This window comes from Fukomys damarensis, unplaced genomic scaffold (genome assembly GCF_012274545.1).
Source record: "Fukomys damarensis isolate Sample0158 unplaced genomic scaffold, DMR_v1.0_HiC HiC_scaffold_37, whole genome shotgun sequence".
Lineage (NCBI taxonomy): Eukaryota > Metazoa > Chordata > Mammalia > Rodentia > Bathyergidae > Fukomys > Fukomys damarensis.
The window spans coordinates 35,757,914-35,777,179 of record NW_022900949.1 but is presented as its reverse complement, the minus strand read 5'-3'; the positions used below and the strand labels follow the sequence as shown (position 1 = coordinate 35,777,179).

At 40.0% G+C, this 19,266-nt stretch overlaps 1 protein-coding gene across 9 annotated transcripts in view; it reads left to right on the top strand.

Moving 5' to 3' along the window:
- Wdfy3 (WD repeat and FYVE domain containing 3) overlaps window positions 1-19,266 on the top strand; it is a 258,900-nt gene that overhangs the window by 157,524 nt on the left and 82,110 nt on the right. For all 9 annotated transcript variants that reach the window (XM_010619456.3, XM_010619453.3, XM_010619457.3 and 6 more), the window contains 10 exons: window positions 198-429; window positions 1,410-1,570; window positions 3,450-3,561; window positions 5,427-5,617; window positions 8,341-8,493; window positions 11,727-11,800; window positions 11,883-12,044; window positions 13,351-13,445; window positions 15,622-15,742; window positions 15,953-16,170. In XM_010619456.3, the coding sequence (XP_010617758.1) occupies window positions 198-429; window positions 1,410-1,570; window positions 3,450-3,561; window positions 5,427-5,617; window positions 8,341-8,493; window positions 11,727-11,800; window positions 11,883-12,044; window positions 13,351-13,445; window positions 15,622-15,742; window positions 15,953-16,170 (1,519 nt within the window). The remainder of the gene's footprint in view (window positions 1-197; window positions 430-1,409; window positions 1,571-3,449; window positions 3,562-5,426; window positions 5,618-8,340; window positions 8,494-11,726; window positions 11,801-11,882; window positions 12,045-13,350; window positions 13,446-15,621; window positions 15,743-15,952; window positions 16,171-19,266) is intronic.

Sequence of the window (19,266 nt, the reverse complement as noted above, 5' to 3'; positions counted from 1 at the left end):
TGGTAGCTCTGTGGTGTTGCGATTTCCAGCCTTAGTTTACCTTCAGAACGTGGTGATGGATCCTGAGTCTTGCCCTGCCCTGTGTTCCCCAGAAGGATTGTTCTGTAAAGTTGTGTCACTGGGGGGTAATGAAAATAAACATGCTAAAGTTGTTGATTTCCTGATAAAGAAAATATTTTTGCTTGTCTTCCTGGTAGCTTCATTATGTCCACAGCACGCCCGGGGGCTCCGGCTCTGTGAACCCCCCAGTGGTGAGCACAGTCTATGCCTACATCGGGACGCCCCCTGCACAGCGCCAGATCGCGTCTCTGGTGTGGCGCCTCGGGCCCACGCACTTTCTAGAAGAAGTACTGCCTCCCTCCAGTGTCATTGCCATTTATGAGCTTGGACCAAATTACGTGGGGAGTTTTCAGGCAGTGTGTACGCCGTGTGAGTAACTTGCTCTTGGTTCTCGAAGCAGTGTGCGCGGTATGTGCACAGAAGGTGTGGCTGTATTTTGTTCTTGTTTTCTCCACTGTGATGCTGTTGGCCACTCACTCCCATTTAAAATGCTGTCCTCCACTGCACATACTGGGCTTCCCTGATTTTGCCTTTATGCCTGATCCCTAATTATCCAGTTTTTCATACCCGCTCAAAGATGTTAGTCTAGCTCCTCTGACAATCTAACTCAACACTCTTCTCTTTCTGTAATTTCTCCTGTTACTTGAACGCTTTAAAGTGTAACTGCCCTCAGCTATGTGTAGTGGCCCACACCTGTAATCCCAGCACTCAGGAGGCTGAGGCAGGATGATAGCGGTGAGTTTGAGGCCAGCCTGGGCTACATAGTGAGTTCATGGCCATCCTTGTCTCAGAAAATCCTGTCTCAAAATACTAAAAATGCAAAAAAATGTGTAGCTGCTCTTATGAAAGGAAGAAGGAGTTGACCAGGTAAACACACACATTCTGAAAATTAGCCTGTGGAGCTGCAAAGGGTGTGCTCTCCGGCTTCCTGTGGTGCTCTCTGGGGACACCAGGGTGTAGAGAGGGATCTCGCTGAGGTGAGACTTACACTGCAGCGCTCAAAGGCAGTCCACTCCTTGCTGTACCTTTGTCCTTTGCATTTTAGGAGAGTGTTTTAGAATTTGTTGAATAGCAGTTAAAATTCTGTCTCCTCTACATTTCACTATGTGCTAAGCATATTTTAGGAGTAAAACTTGAAATATAAATTCTATGACTAGATAGTCTTTTGTTTTATCATTAAGAGCGAGATGAAGAGCTGAAAATTGAAACAGTCTTTAAATTTAGCTCCCTGATTTCACGTCAAAAGACTTGCAAATCTACCCACTTAAACATGATAGTAAGAATTAAAAATTTGTGTGAGGGTGTGTGAATTACTCATGAGTTTGAGAAGAAGTATTCTTCTTTTGAAGGTAAAGATGCAAAGTCAGAAGGTGTAGTGCCCTCTCCTGTGTCGTTAGTTCCTGAGGAGAAGGTATCCTTTGGTCTCTATGCACTCTCTGTGTCCTCTCTGACGGTAGCGCGGATCCGGAAGGTGTACAACAAGCTGGACAGCAAAGCCATTGCCAAACAGGTAAGCAGAGCGACTTCCTGTGCACACGAGGCTGACCTCACCGCTTCAGTGTGGCTAATCACCCAAACACACAAGGTTGAGAAAAATACTGCCTTTCTTGGGTTTCCCTTTAACTTGTATTTTTTATTTAGTATTTTAAAATATTCAATATATTAGGGCTCCCAAATAACATGCATATCTTAATTCCTATAACCTCTGAATGTTTTATTTTATGTAGAAAAGGGGAATGTAGTTTGCAGATAATACTAGAGTTGCTAATCACGTGACCTAAGAAAATTATCCTAGATATCCAGATAGGAGCAGTTGAATCACAGGGGTTCCTAAAAATAGAAGACTAAGAAAGAAGAGAAAATATTTCCGAAGGGTTGTACTTAAGGAGAGAGGACTCAGCTGTCATTGAAATCAGAATGCCAGGGGCTGATCAAAGCTGAAAAAGGCAAGAAATGGGTCTTCTTCTAGGATCATTCACAGAGCAGAGCTCTGCCAGCCTCTTGGTGTTAGCCTTACGATCTCCAGTTTTTACTTGTGACTTTCAGAACTGAGCTGTAAGACAACAGCTGTGTGTTAGACACTGAGTTGTGGGTAACCTGATGCATCAGTAATAGAGGAAGGTGCGTGCAGTCTTCATCCTGAACAGCAGATATCTTGATCGATTCTTCTGCAGTGACGTTTCTGTGTTTTGCTTTTCTTAGCAGCATTTTAAATGTATTGTTCTATTCTTCCATTGTCTTCTAGTTTCTGATTCAAGTGTGTAATATTTCCACTTACTTTCCTTTGGCTGCTTTTGAAATTTGCTTTTTATCTTTGATCTTGAGTAAGTTGAATGTAGTACACCTAAGCTTTTTGAAAAACCTTTATCTTGATCCGAGTTCAGTGAACCTCTTGAATTGTCTATTTATATCTTTCATGAAACTGAATAAATTCTTTCTTTTTTTAGAATAAATTTTATTTTGTCCCTTTCCCCCTTAGTCCCCCTACCCTCCCTATGTACGAAAGCTTTGTTTCCACTTTTCAGAAATTATTTCTTGAAATAACTCTTTCTGCTGCATCTCCCTTCTTTTATTCTGGGATTACAATTAGCATATTTTAGTCTTTCCCTAATTATCTCCCTCGTGTATTTCTTATATGTGGTTTATGAGGCTCTGCGTTCACATCAAAACACATTCAGTTGTTTAGCTGAAAGTCAGAATGTCTGAGTGCATTGTGTATATTAATCCTTATTGTCTATATTGACAACTGAGAAGTTAAACTTTTCTAGAAAACAAATTCCATTTTGACAATTGCTGCTTGGAAAGCTGTCACTCAGCGTGTTTTCATCAGTCCCCTGCCTTGTGCCTGGCATGATTTTGTTCAGGATACAAGAGTGGATAAGAAATAAATTCCTGTGTGTGTGTGTGTGTGTGTGTGTGTGTGTGTGTGTGTACATTAAGAATACGATGCTTCCTTTACATACGTGTACTTTATCTGTGAACCCTGCGGTAGTGTGTGAGAAGGAAGTTTTCCTGGATTTGGAGCAAGGCTGAGACATCCACTGACCAGGGCACCAGAAGCCCTGAGTAGTGAGGACGACCGTGGGCCATGTCAGCCCCTTGTCACCAAGAGCTCTGGGGCTACAGCCCCTCACCGTCGGTGCCTCAGTAGCTCTGACTTACTTTTGAAGAGTCTCCCCATGTTGGTAGTGCTCACATATTTTTAAAATATCAGTGCCCGGTTTTTAAAACATTCTGATAGGGGAAGAAAGAAAAAAAATTAACAATCATACTTTAGCGTGTGTGCTGCCACAGCGAGCACCATCAGCAGTCATGGCTTGTTTCCTTTCCAGGCAAAGCATTCAGGCTGTTCGTCTATAATTACATTATTTTTCTTGGTTCTTCTTTAGTTAGGCATCTCCTCCCATGAGAACGCCACGCCTGTGAAGCTGGTGCACAATTCCGCGGGACACCTGAATGGGCCTGCACGGACCATCGGGGCCACTCTGATCGGATACTTGGGTGAGTTCAGCTCTCTGTGTTGCGTCGGCCTTTCCGTGGCCATTGAACCTGCATTTGCTTGAGGGTCAGAGTGTAAATTCATGGTTTGTAGTGCTGAACCTCTGATACTCATTCAGTATTTAGAGGTCAATATGACAGTCTCAATTTCCACTCAACTTTAGAAATAAAAGTTTTTCCTGGACTCACGTGACCTTCTCCCTCTTTTCTGCACTAGTGGATGCTGATTACATACTTCCATGTCATTTTCCCTGAATTTCAGATGACATGGAGGGAAAACATTCAAAACTTCTATTAAAATTTAAAATGATCATTGATTGTTTCATGGTTCATTTTAGCATTTTTTTCATGAATTCTCCTGTTATTTAGAAATGGCTAAAAATAACAGCTTCTGCCTATAAACACCACAGCTGCCTGTAGTAAATGGTGGACAATCTATAGAGCCTTATGGGAGCCGCCTCTTTAAAAAGGATTTTTTGTTTATTTGGTTTAACGAGGCTTGGTGGTCTTTTTTGTTGTTGTGTTTTTGCTTTGGGGATTTCTCTTGATAGGATCTTGAGTCAAAATGCAGTCGGGCCATCGAGAACTCATAATCAGCTGTTATCCCTTTTAATGCGCAAAGCAATGTATAATATCGGTGCCATTTTAGATTAACAAAGAGTTGGTGTTGTGTTGGTCCGAATCCTGTCAGCAAGGATATCTGGCAGTCCTTGGCAGATGCTGTGCCCCGGTAACGTGCCCAAACCTTAGCTCTGCTCTTCTCGTTGATACTGTTACCCTGAAAACCATTTCCTTCATGCCAGGGCATGAGATATTTTTCCTTACTCAACTCCACAAGTACTGAGCACTGCTCTGTGCTTTTCACTTGGCGGCAGTAACGTGACATGGTGCAAAAGGTGTAACAGGCGCTCACAAGGTTGTAGGCAGGACTCAGCCGCTCCTCTGTCACCGTGTGACCACAGGCCAGGCATTGGCTCTGCGAACTCCACTTTTCTTACCTGGGAAGTGCGAAGACTGAGCCTGACTTCCTTAAAAGGCAGTTTTTAAAATCCAGTGCCATACCGTATGAAAATGTTACAAATACTGCAAAGCACATAGTGTAAAATGCAGATTAATGCCTGGTGTGTACATGTGTGTGTGTGTGTGTGTGTGTGTGTGTGTGTCCCTCTCCCCCTTAAAATGGTGTCTCTGTGTTACCCAGGCTGTCTCAAACTTTTGGGCTCACATGCCCCTCCTGCTCAGCCTCCTGAGAAGCTGGGACTATAGGCATTCACCACCATGCCCAACTGGTTTTATATTTTTAAAATTCAACCTGATCAGTAAGGAAGTGATATTCAAACGATGCCTTTTATAGCAAGACCATGTTTCTGTGAAGTTGGGCTCCGCAGAGCCACAACTGCCCTGTCCCTAGATCATTGTGCCTGAGGAGCCTTGGCAGTGGCCAGGGATGTGTCCTGGGCCAAAGGGTAGGAAGCGCCTCTTTCCCCACCAGGGGCTCCTCTGACCCCACCTGGATTCAGATTCTCAGCAGTGCATCCCCAGCAGAGCCCCACCGGCTGCTCACTCAGCTCAGAATCACGTCCCCAGCACCTCCGCACCCTGGGCCATTACCTCACCCAGAGGGACCCAGCACAGATGCTGGCCCTGCCTAACCTCCAGATCCTGTCTGTGTGCTCCTCCAAGTGTGTACAAGACCATTTGGGGCCTTCTCCTAAGTGCTTGTGAATTTTTGTTTTTTAGAATTTTTATTGTAGGGCAGAAGATTTTTAAAAACTAAAATTCATAGTTAGAAGCAAACTACTTAAGATGCTTTATTCGGTTTTTGTTGACACGGGGAATTTAATTGTTTCTCACTGTCTTTTAATCAGGAGTAAGAACGTTTGTCCCTAAGCCTGTTGCCACTACTTTGCAGTACATTGGTGGCGCGGCGGCCATCCTGGGCCTGGTGGCCATGGCCTCCGATGTGGAAGGGCTCTACGCTGCCGTCAAGGCCCTGGTGTGTGTGGTCAAGAGCAACCCACTAGCCAGCAAGGAGATGGAGAGAATCAGGGGCTACCAGGTTTGTAACCAGGACGCTCGCCTGCTGTCCATAGGAACTAAAAAAGCCAGTAGCTGTTACTAAAAGTAACCATACCGACAAGAGAATGAGTTGTTTCCATTACTTTGGTTTACTCATTTTCTCCTTTCTCAGCCAGTCTTGACTTTGGTGACAGTGTTTCCGCGTAGCTTTGACATAATACAGTTGACTATACCATTGTTCCTCATCCACGGGAGTGGGTTCCCAGCCCCTTCAGGTACCAAAATCCATAAATGCTCAAATCTCATTTTTTAAATTAATTAATTAATTAATTGATTGATTGATTTTTTTTGTACCGGGGATCGAACTTGGGTCCTTGCACTTGCAAGGCAGGCCACCGAACCGCTGAGCTAAATCCCACCCCCCAATGTCATTTTAAATGGAACAGATTTTACATATAATTATGCACCTCTCCCTCTGTACTTTTTAAAATTTGTCTTACTTCATTTGCAGTACATAATGATTAAATTTATTGTGGGGAGTGGTACAGGTACATAACACATCTTCATTCTTTTTTTGTCCTCTGTCCTTCCCTTCCCTTTCTGCTTGTCTGTTTTCCTCTTTTCCTCTTTATTTTGTTTGTCGGTACCAGGGATCAAATTCAGGACGTTGTGCTTGCCAGGCAGGCGCGGCACCACTGCGTATATCCCGCACTCCTCTCTGCTTTTCTTCCGTCTCTTGGTCCCTTTCCCATTTGCAGAATCTCTATTTCCATTTTTAAATTTTTTTTTTTTTTGGTACCGGAATCGAACTTGGGACATTGCGCTTCCAAGGCAGGTGGTAGAACCATTGAGGCAAATCCCCAGCCCCTTAATTCCTTTGTATTCCCCTCCTCCCCCATTCTTCTATGTCTTATTCCCTTTCTCAGTGGAAAAAGATCTCTCTCCCTGCTTCCTATTGTATTTTATTTTGCTTTTTACTTGTAATTTGGGTTTCTCGTCTAAGAGAAACCATGTGATGTTTCATCAGACCTTTTGTGTCTGATTTATTTCACTTTAAGATTATGGTCTCACGATACATCCATTTTCCTACAAAGGACTCAAGTTTATCCTTCTTTATGGAAGAGTTGTGTATAAATACCACATTTTCTGTATCCATTCATCTATTGGTGGACATAAAGGCTGCTTCCACCATAAACATGGGCATGTGTGGATCACTGTAATATGATGCCTTTAACTCTTGAGAAGACACCTAGAAGAGGAATAGCTGAGTCAAATGGCTGTATGCTTTAATTCACGTCTAGATGACCTACAATGTGTAATTCAATGTAAATGCTTTGTAAATCATTGCTGTGCTGAATTGTCCAGGGAATAATGACGAGAAAAAAAATCTGTACCGCCTTTTTGTGCGGTGGAGGGGCTTGTTTGGTTTGTTTATTTGGAGACAGGGTCTCCTGTGTAGTTCAGGCTGGCCTTGAACTTGCAGTGATCCTCCTGCCTCAGCCTCCCTGGTGCTGGGGTTACACTTTTCCATATTTTTTTATCCACATTTGGTTGAAGTCTGTGGATGTAGAACCTTTGTTGTGGAGCTCTGACTGTATTTGCAGATTGACTCTGCTCGATGGGAGTTTTTCTTGCTTTTTGTGGAAATGGGAATGATGGAGTCGTATTTCGCCCCGCTTGGGAGATGGCCATATCTCTGAGGAGTCCTGGTACTCTCTGGTTTCTGCATGGCTCCTTTGCACCTGATTACCTCCTGCTTGCTCAGGAAATGCAAAGCCACTAGAGGATAAAATGTGCCTTCACTATTCCTAAAAGCTCATGTGGAATTAGAAATAAGCGGCAAATATTCAAATTCTATAGCAGATGTAAGCAGAGGATTACTTGTGAAAAGTAATTTGAGCAGGCACAGTGGTGCACAACTGTAATTCCAGCTACTTGGGACACTGAGGCAGGAGGACTGCAAATTCCAGGCCGGCCTGGGCCATGTAGTAGTGCTCTGTCTCAGGCAGGCAGGCAGGCAGGCAGGCAGACAGACAGACAGATGAGATAGGTAGCTAGCTAGCTTCCTAGATAGATGGATAGCTAGATTGGTAGATCTAGAGATGCAATTTCATGGTAAAACATTTGCCTTGCTTGTGAAAGGCTCTGGGTTCAATCTTCAGCACCACAGAGAAAAAAAAAGTAATATAAAACAAATATTTGGTGAAAGATTAAATCCCTGTGTTGTACATGCAACAAATATGCCTTCTACAGCATTAGCAGTTAGTCTACTGGTAATGAATGTACTGTTTATTGCACTGTATAGATTTAATTACACCATTTTAATAAGTGTTTTGTTTTGTAATACTTTCAAAATGATTATTGCAGCATTTTTTCCCACAAAACGCAACCAATTATATGCACCAGCAGTATGAGAATGACTAATTCTACTATAAATACCCCACACGATATCATTAAGCCTTTAAATTTCTACTTATAAACTCTTTCTTGCAGAGGGAAAAATCCTTTTGTGTAGAGCAAAAGACTGCCAAATCGCATGTGTACGGTAGCAGTGACTGCCTAAGTATTCAAGTGGGCTTGCAGGGTCACTGTAGAAGTGGATATTGTAGAAGAACGCCAGGGTTAGTTGTCACCCCTTGTCTAATGTTATGGTTGACACAGAGCAGTTCAGAAGCGATCCTAGACACCCCAAGAGCCTCTGAGTAGCCGTGTGGCGTGCGGTGTGATGGTTTATCACGCACCCCTGGTGCGGCTCTCTTACAGCTGCTGGCGATGCTGCTTAAGAAGAAACGCCCCCTTCTCAACAGCCACATCCTCCACCTGACGTTTTCCTTGGTGGGAACTGTTGACAGTGGACACGAGACCTCCATTATTCCAAATTCCACCGCTTTCCAGGACCTTCTCTGTGATTTTGAGGTATTTGTAGAAATGCTAACTCGTAATGACAAGTTAATGAATCTTTTTCTTATTCCGTGTAATGACATGTCTCAACTTTTTTCCTCTAAGATTTGCTTCAAGTTCTATAGTTTTGTGATAATCATATTAACAGTAGTTAGCAAAATCGAAAAGGTAGATTAATAGCTACGTTCCTTCTCTCCAAATATATTCTACCGTACAAATATCAAAATGAAATGGTGCGGTGCCTTTGCTTAAATAGCTAATTTGCTGTGTTACAAGAGGCAAACATTTTTGTTCAGACAATTCTGGTATAACTTTTCTCCAATAAACAGGAACTTGGGTTTGTAATCTTGGTTAATCGCAACTGCATAGTAAAATATCATTCATTTTGCCAAAGTCACAAGTTTTCCTTTCTACTGTCTCATTGCCCATGAGCGCTTCATGAGTACGGAGGTCCTGTCTGCTTGGTCCTTTCGTCCCCCTTTCGCCCTGGATGGTACCAACAACTCACGTTTGCAAACTGGGCACCACTCTTCTCGCCCATAATTCCCATATACTATATTGCAAGGTCACGTACGGATTCCTTAGCAAACAGCCTTTGTGTCCTAATCTCTTTATTGAAACTATATTTGAAAAGTTTCCTAGCAGCTTCCTTTGTAAGACTCCATGGCCTGCCCACAGTGCACAGCATTCACGGCCCGCAGTTGCATTTGAGGGGTTTCTTGCCTTCTTACAATTTGCATGTCGCTTCTCAACTGTCCAGTGTCATTGTGCCGGTTCTCATAACCTTTCCTCTACTTTCGATTTTTTTTTTTTAAACAGTAGTTTTAAACTGTAGTTCAGGCTGTCCTTGAATTCACTGTGTAGCCCAGGCTGGCCTTGAACTCACTCTGTTCCCTCTGCCTCGGCCTCCTAAGTGCTGGGATTACACCCACTACTTTAATATTATTTTCTGGCTGTGATGCCCATCCTCGCTCTTTTATCCTTTCTACAGTTTTCTTTCCTGTAGACTTGCACCTGGTCCCACAGCCTCAACTCCCAGAGTATTCCTTTCAAATCAAAATCCATAACCTCGGCATCCAAATTCCAGACTTTTTTTCTTGACTCCTTGATCAGCATTTCCATTTTTATGTGCCATCAGTACCTTAACATCCTTCCCCAAGTTAGTTTTTCTAACTTTTCTGTTGCTAATGACCACCATTCCCTAGATCTGAAATTATAAAGTCAGTTTCCTTCTTCCTCCCTGTCTATAAACAATCTGACACTGAGTCACATAGATCCTACTTTCACGCAATCTACCTCTTCTGCTATGTCCTATCCAAGCCCTGATCACTTCTCTTCTTAGCTCCCAGGGTAATTGTCACTTCCTTCTGTCTCTCCTCGGGCTAACCTGTCTACCTTTGTGACCTTGTTGGGGTTTTTTTGTTGTGTTGTTTTGTTTTTTTATTTTTTGGTACCCAGGATTGAACTTGGGTCCTTGAGCTTGCGAGGCAGGCACTGGAACCACTGAGCTAAATCCTGGCCCAACCCTTTAAGCTTTTAAAGGCATGATTACATCACTTTTTCAAGTGTTTCCAATGACTTCACTTTCCTACGCGATAGAGTGCAAACTTCTCAGCTTGCTATTCAAAGTTCTAATATCCAAAGCTCTTTGTCTTTTAGACTTACTTTACTTTTACTTACTTTACTTCTTTAGATTTACTTTACTTTTTAGCCAAGCACTATATTATTTGATTTTTTTTTTTTTTTAATTCACAAGACAGGAAAAAAAAATCCCCTAGTCCATGCCTCAAGGCATTGAGAGTCTGCTAGAAGAGACAGGCAAAGAATTAGATAAGCATTTGTGAGAGCACAGAGATAAAGGTGCACAGAAAGGCTGTGGGGAGGACTCAGTAGCCCTGCCTACCTAATCCAGCCTAAGGCCGTTTTCATCTGTAACTAACAAATTCAAATTGAGTACTGTCTTTACTTTCATAGTTCCAATTATAGTCCAGTATAGAAAGATCAGGAATTTAGTTGCTTAGCGAATTTTGACTTCCCTTCACAGTGTGTTCCACACTTCATGGCTTATAGTATCTTTCGTTACCCCGGACCTCAAGTAGGCTATGCACACCTAATTCATCCCATTTTTGGAACAGCCATTTCACAAATATGAGTAACATGTAATAGCATACAGACATTTGTCATGCTTGGTCTAGAATTTAAATCGCACATCTGACAATGGTCTGTCTCTTTAAAGACCTATCCCATGTGATTGAATAACTCCATCCCCTCCTTCCTATATTTTAAGCCATTACTTTCAGACATTGACTTCTATATTTCATAACCTTCACAATAGTTTTACTATTTGTGCTTTATCTCTTTTTAAAGACCTATTAAAATTCTTTATTTACCCACATGTAAAGTACCTTGTGGCATTCTGTTTCTACCGTATTTAATTCTTTGCCTAAATTCTTTTAACACTTTTTGTAAGGCAGATGTGCTTTGATGAATTCTGAAAAACTGTTTTTTCTTCTTTTTCTGAGGGTGTTTTTGCATGGATACACTTCTGGTTGACTGCTTTTATTTTTTCGCACTTTAAAGATGTCAGTCACCCCATTGTGTTATGTTGCTCCTTGGGCTATAGTGATCTGTGAGGTACCCTTTTCATCAAATCTGGAGTTTTTTAAGCATTAGTTTCTCAGTCTTTTCTGCTGTCCCTCTTCCATTTTCTGAACAACACTCCCACATATCTTAGATTGCCTGATATTATTTCACAGATAACTAGTGCACTATCTGGCCATTTGTTTTGCTGTATTTTTCTGATACTTTGTTATGAGTAGTTTCTACTCCATACTGATTTTTCTGCATGCCTAATCTGCTATTAACATTTTCCAGTACATTTTTGACTGTAGATATTTTGTCACATCTAAGGGTCTGTTTTGTGGCTGTGGTTGTCTTCCATTCCTCTCCTCCTTGTGTTCCTTCTTTTTGTTACTTGTTAAACCTGTAGAGCATATTCACATTTAAATATTTAAAACATTTAAACATTTAAAGCATAATTGCATCTGTCATTTTTGGCCTCTGTATAGTGATTGATTTTTTTTCTCAAGTACAGGCAGTATTATAGGGACTTACAAAATAAAAATTAATAAAAGAAGTATATTGTTAATTACATCAATGAAATAAGTTCCATGTGCCTTTTTTCTTTTGGATTGGCTTTTAGGAAATTTTGTAACCTTAAATATTTTCATCCTTTATTTTTATCACAGGTCTGGCTCCATGCACCTTATGAACTTCATCTTTCCTTATTCGAACACTTCATTGAGCTTCTCACAGAGTCCAGGTAGTAGTTAGAACTTGAGTAGGTGGCTGTTCACTTACAGGGAGCATGACAGTATGGGGATTTAACCTTTTTTCTCTTACAGTGAGGCTTCAAAGAATGCCAAGCTAATGAGAGAATTCCAGCTAATCCCAAAGCTGCTCCTGACTCTGCGGGATATGTCTTTGTCCCAGCCAACCATCGCTGCCATTAGTAATGTGCTGAGCTTCTTGCTGCAAGGTTTTCCCAACAGCAACGATCTGCTCAGGTAGTGAAAACACCCGTATTGTCTTCTTAGTGAATAGAAGGGCCAGGGAGTTGAGACCAGTGAGGTGCTCTGATAGTTCCTGTGCCTGTGTGACACTTGTTAACACCACTTGAGGCATCTGTGAGGTGTGCAAAACATGCAGCCTCTCTATGGGGCAAAGACTGTCGTCACCACTGGGGAATCAGAACACTGGCCAGAAAAGACAGCGAAATTAGCCCAGTGAAATTGATCATCCCTGACATGAAAATGTTCAATACAGGAATTCTCAGTCCCTTGTCCCCTTCCCCAAACCCTGCTAATTCTCAACTGTATACACACGTATACTCACACACACACACACACACACACACACACACACACACCACAAATGTCACCACTTTTCTATTCAGTCTCTAATGCTCAAACGGGTATATTTTATTGTTACGTATTCAAACAATATATGATGTATTATTTTGCTGAAGTAACAAGGCATATTTATGGAATGTTTGCAGAAATATTCTTTTCATATCATAATCCCCATCTTAATAAAAATGGACAAAAAACTATGTAAGCCAAGTATTTTTCAAGTGGGCAGTTGCTTAGACTGGGCTTGGTCATCAGTCCTCAGGTGGTTGCCTGGGTAACAGGTGAAATCACATCCATGTGTTAGATCACCCTCAGCTCTGCAGTCACTCACTTTTATATTAATTTACCTTGGAAACATTTTTTAACTTGGTGACATTTGAAACTGGACATTAAGAGTTATTTTGGAGAGTTAGTATTATAATCCATGTTTATTTAGAATTTATCTTGACATTTGTAGTGATTGCTTTGTTGAAAATTATAACTAAAACCTATTTTAATTTTTACCCTCCTTTATAAATGAAGAAACAAAGACCCACAGAAGTTATGCTGCTTGACTCAGGTCACATAGTTAAAGTATTAGAGCCAGGGTTTTAACCTTATCTGTATTTCCAAAACCCAAATCCTTGATCACTAAGCTACAGTGCATCCATACAGATAATGTTAGAACATTTGGACTTGGATTGATCATGCTGTATGTTTTTTTAAACTATTTGTTAGTGCATTGAAAAAAATTCATACTTGCGAAGACCTAAATTCTCTTAAAATCATGATTTGTATATATGTTATAGTGTTGTATATGTGTGTTATTGGAGACGGTCCAAAAGGAAACAAACCAAATACAATCAAGTAAATATCCAAGAGATAAAATAAGAAACACTATTTTGTTTTCCATTTCTTTGTATTTCATTACTTGTCTTGAAAGAAAAATAAAATCCATAATTTCTTTTTTCTTTATTTAAAGATTTGGCCAGTTTATTTCTTCTACTTTGCCAACCTTTGCAGTTTGTGAGAAGTTTGTAGTTATGGAAATAAATAGTGAAGAGAAATTCGACAGTGGTAAGTTGATCCTAGAGTTTGAGAAAGATAGCAATCAACTAATTACTATACCTTACTCTTTTGACCCAAAGTGATAATGCCATATAATTTTCCCTTACTTTGCATTTTTTAATCTTTCAGAGATGGATCTGTTTTATATCAAGCCCTTCAGTATGCAAAAAGAGAGCATTGCTTACAAAATATAATGAGTATAAATTTTACACCAAATCTGAAGATTAAAATCTTCAGAATAATAAGTTTTAGAGCTTTCATAGCATTGTTCCTTTAAGTAGCAAATTCTAGGGTCATTTGAACATTATTTGATTTTTAAAATTTATATCCCTTTTGAAACATAATACTTGCCAAAAGTAAATTATATCCATGTTACTATTTTCATTTCCCTTTTTAAGTATTTATTAATCAGTGAGAAAAGATCATATTACCAGTCGTTTTATGTAAGTATAAGAATAATATGTCATATAGACTGTGTAATATATAGCTTACTAGGAGTTGTAAGTTCTGAGTACGTGAGAAACACTTTTTTAAAAGCATATTTGCAATTTTTTTCTCTCTGTTTCCATATATTTTCTGTTATATATTGTAGGATGTGAAAGTTTATTGAAAGTGTGGAAAAGCCCTTTGGGGCTGACCTTTCCCATTAAATTCACACATCATGTACATTTAGCCTGGCCTCCATCTTTAGATTCAACCAACTGTATACTGAAAATATTTGGGGGCAAAACTGCATCTGGGATGAACATGTGCAAACATTTCTTCCTGTGATTATGCCCTAAACAATACAGTAGCACAACCTTTGCATAGCATTTATGTTGCAGTAGGCATTATAAATAATCAAAAGATGACTTAAAGCATATGGGAGGGATTTCGTAGGTTACATGCAAATGCTGTTTTACAGAAGGGAAGTCCTGTAAAGTAAGGGTCCTGGCCTTGTGAAGGTGCTCCCCTCCGTGGTGACTGTTTTGTCCTGAGCAGTCTTTCCATGTGTCATGAGTAAGAAGGAGTAGTGCAATCATGATTTTCAAAGGAGAGCCCAGGAAATTTGAGAGACTAAGTGAATTGCTGCGAAGTACAGGGTAGTTAGTGACACATTTGCCATTCGTTTGGAACAGTGTTGATAGTCCTTTGGTTAAACGTATTTGCAGTGGATTCAAAGAATAAGGATCAGATCAAGAAACACCTACTGAACACTGTTAATTGTTCTGTGCCACAGCTCTTCGGTAGAGATACATTTTAAATGTCTGAATAGATTGTCACTTTATTGTAGAAATACTGTTTAAGGGAAGTGATTCTTACGGCATTTGAGGTCTAACAGGATGCTTTTGATAAGACAATTTGCAAATCACCAGTCTGTGCCTCTTGGAAGAAGAGGAGCTCTTCATTTTCCCTGGGTGAGCTGGAAGCATCCATAATGAATAAAACATTAAAGTACATATTAAAAGATGATTTAAAGTCAACAGTTGCCCATGGTCCAAACGAGGAAAAGTATGTATGTAACTATGGTGAACCTCAGCCAAGCTTCACTTCCGGTATACAGGGCAAAGTGCAATCACCTTTCACCTCCAACTCGTCCATCGTAGAGCTGGCCTGGACCTACAGGCTTCCGGGACCCAGGCTGACCGGTTCCACAGCGGCCGCTGAGGTCCTGAGTGCCCATCTTCTGCTTTTTTCTACCTCCTCTTGTGCATTTGTGTGTCATTGCCTCTGTTCTAGGCTATGTGACTCTAATTTTCCTTTTCATATTATATTTAATGAATACATTCGGGCTTCTTATTTCCAGCATTTTAATTTGGTAAATTTAACTGTGTCCTTCAAAAGAGAAACTAGAGATGAATATTCTGGGAGGTTGAGGTTCTGTATCAATCACAGCTTTGATTTCTATAGGCTTTGTTTGAAGGCTTTTTCCCTGTTGAGGAAATAAAGGAGTGCTAATGTAAAAGAAGGCTTCAAGACTTTTAAATCACTGAGTTAATGCCAGATATAAAGGAACAATTGGCAGGGCTCTAAAGAGAAATGATTTCACTGACCTTTTTTGCCTTGTCTATTTTAATAGAAAATATTCTTGGGAAAAAACATTTTCTGAAAGATTTATTTTTCAGTGAGGTTTCAGAAAACCTTGTTGGATCTGTTGTCTTATTTCATCTACTGTGAGGATTTAATGTATTTATTTTCACTTCAGGAACAGAAGAGGAGTTTGGAGGCCTTGTATCTGCTAATCTTATACTTTTGAGGAACAGACTCCTAGATATCTTGCTAAAGCTAGTTTATACATCTAAAGAAAAGACAAGCATTAACTTGCAGTAAGTAGAAACCTTGGAATTGATGGTACTATATGCTAATATGGGTTAGTTATGTCAAGCAAAATAAGAAATTGCCGCTGACTTTATATGGATTTTTTTTTAACTATGAAATACGTTAGTATCTCAAGAATAAAGCCCAGTCAGATCTTTCCATTTGAAATCCTGAGTCCTGAAACGCACTTCATTTATTTCCATCGCCTATCTGAATAGAGCTTGTGAAGAGCTGGTCAAGACCCTGGGTTTCGACTGGGTCATGATGTTCATGGAGGAGCACCTTCATCCCACCACGGTGACAGCGGCCATGCGGATCCTTGTTGTCCTGCTGAGCAGCCAGTCAATTCTCATCAAATTTAAAGAAGGGCTCAGTGGCGGAGGATGGCTTGAGCAGACGGATTCTGTCCTAACCAATAAGATTGGGACTGTATTAGGTATGGAAGTTGTATAGTCAGCTGCTTTCAGATAAGCCATTGTGTTTTGGGTTCAAATTTTACCTACGCTCGTATTCTCTAGATTATCTGATGACCACTCAGTGTCATAAACTGCAATTAACTACAGAATGAAAAGCTCAGATGTTTTCACATTCACAATGAAGTTATAGGACACTAAGATTTGCAAATTCTGAGTCCCCTTTATAGTTCTTTATAATATAGGTCCTCGTATCATCTATAAGTAAACAATTAGCAAATTATCAATACAACTGAGGTAGTATTTATACTACTACTAATAATAGATGTTTATTGAATGTTCATTCTTTGTCAGTTGCTAAACACTGGCCATGTAGTAACTTACTTGGTTTGTATAATAACTGTATGAAGTGTAAATACCATCCTAACCAGTTTACAGATTAAAGAGTCAGACGATGGCTGTGAAGTCACTTGTCACATAGTTAGGAAGTATCAAAATTTGAATCCAGGTCACTCACACCCGAAGTCCAATCTTTTGGCGGTTATGTAACATGCACAGGAAGACTACAGCTCAGTATTTCAGCCACAGCAACTCATTCTCTGTTCATTAGTACCATAGCTGTTTTCAAGATAGAACCAGGCATTTATGCAATTTGCACTGGCATGTTTCTGTTCGTATTAATGTTTTACTTTGGGAAGTATATATTTGAAGATAATGCTGTTGTTGAAAAGTACAGTCTTCAATTCTTAAAGTACTTTAAAGATACATTTGACCCTGTAACATTACATGAAATCATATAATTGTGGTCTGTCTGATCCCAAGTAGGTGATTACAGGAACTTACATTTGACAGGTGGGAAAGTTAGAGATCAGAATTTATGTATAGTCCATTTATTTAAGACATGTAAAGGTGTCATCTGTAGGTATTACTGGTGTTACTCCAGCTACCAAGCCAAATGACAGGATGATAGAGTTTCTGATGTAGGGCTGTCTTGTTTTATGGTTATTTTACATGTGGAAAATATCTAAAGAAATTTTCTATGTGATAAAGAACTAGTATTCCAGTTAACTATGAAATGATTTTTCAAGAAAACCATTTGCTTTAAAATATAGTCATTGTATTTTAGGGATTGTTTGTTTGTTTTGTTTTTGTTTTTGTTCTTTGGTACCAGGGATTGAACTTGGGCCCTTGCTCTTGCAAGGCAGGCGGCAGAACCACTGAGCCAAATCCGCAGCCCTAGTTTTGTTTTTTGAGACAGGGTGTCACTGTGTAGCAGAGAATAAGCAACAGAAAGGGACTGCTTCTTTGGAAGGTTAAAAGCAGCACTAATAATAACAACTAAGATTTATAGAGCACATTGTGATTTGCAAATTTTTACTATGTCATCTCAGCCATCATGAATCTGAAGATAGATATATACTTCATAGTATAGAAATCACTTTTATAAGAAATTAAGCTTGTTAGTATAAATTAAGAATTAGCCTCTCTTCTTAGGAGATGATTGTTAATTGCATCAGGTTTCTGAGCCATGAAGTTACAGTGTCTAAGCATCTGTCTCCTCCCAGTTGTGGGCTTTTTCAACCCAGTATCATATTAGTAACGTTAAAGACATACATTTCCCATACCTGACACATTGACTCTGTGCATTAGAATTTGTTTGTCCCTCATAGATACATGCTTGCACTTGCACATGCTGTCCTGATTCTAGAAAGGGAATCAAAATAATTCAATTTAAATTTGATCTCATTTAATTTAGTTTCTCCTAAATATCTACCTGCTAATGTAGAGATGTGTCTGTATGACAGGTATTTGTGTCATTTCATCTGATAACCACATCTCCATGATCTGAGGAACAACCTAATGATTTTGACTTTAAAATTTATATTTATTTGGTTCTATGAGTTTTTTTATAAAAATGCTCTCTATGCTGCTATAATCTGAATTAATGCCTAAAAATGCCTAATGCCAATCATAGTATCTTAAATGCTCCTTAGTGTCAATAGTGGGGGGATATAGTGTGGAGCTTTAAAAAGGAGGAAACAGTTCTAATATTGGTGTTCTCTTCTTTGTAGTTGTAACCATTGTTCTGTTTTGTTTTGTGATGCTGGGATTTGAACCCAGGGCTTCTGTATGCTGAGTAAGCACTCTACCACTGGGCTGTGTCTCCAAGCCTTGTAGAATTGCTTTCCTTTTTGGACCTGCAGTTAGAGCAACATCATTTTTCTACTCAATGTATAAAGTGCAACTTTATATTAATAATTTCATTTAGAATTTACTATAAAGAAAATCAGCTCAGCGTCCTAATTAGCTATTCTTTAAGAAATGTGGAGAAGTCATTAACAGGGACACAGCAGAGAACATTCTTACAGACTCTAAAATGAAGATCTCAGGCTCCCATCCTCTACCGCCATTCATCAACTCTGTGATTGAGACTGTATCTCACATTTTATAAAATTGATAATAGCAGTTTCTAATTCACCTACCCATGGTTCAGAGATGATATGTGAAAGAACCTGGTAAATGGCTGTACCGATTTTGTTAATTAGTGGGGGGAACTACAGAAGATTAATTCACATCACACTGAGCCCTTGGTCAGGATAAAAGGCAACCTAGATGAAAAATTATTCTTTTGTCATGTTAAATAGTAGTGGCCGATCTGTGCTCACTTCACCATAGAAAAAAGACATTTAAAATATGTGACTCCATTTAAAATACAAATCGCTTCCAAGTGCATAGCACCTGATCTGTTGGTTGCTTTTTGCACAGATTTGACCAACCCTTGCTCGGTGCTCAGTGCTCTGCTAGGTGTGGGGTGGCAGAGGCCATGTTTGGGAGGCAGCCTGAAATTCTCTGCAGAAGAGAGAAACAGGTTGGTAGAGACACCAGCGCTGTGCAGCACAGTAAGAGCTTTGCCTATCTCCTGAAAACTCTGGGTTTCTACAGAAACTTGCACAGCCAGCTCCCCTGTGGACAGCCACAGTGCAGAGGGCATGGGCTTGCCGTCCCACTGCCGGCCAGCTGCCCCTGCATGCTGTTGGGTAGCTCATTTTGTTTATTCAGTTAATCTTTCTCTAAGTCCATGATTTTTTTTTTTTTTTTTTTTTTTTTTTTTTTTTCTG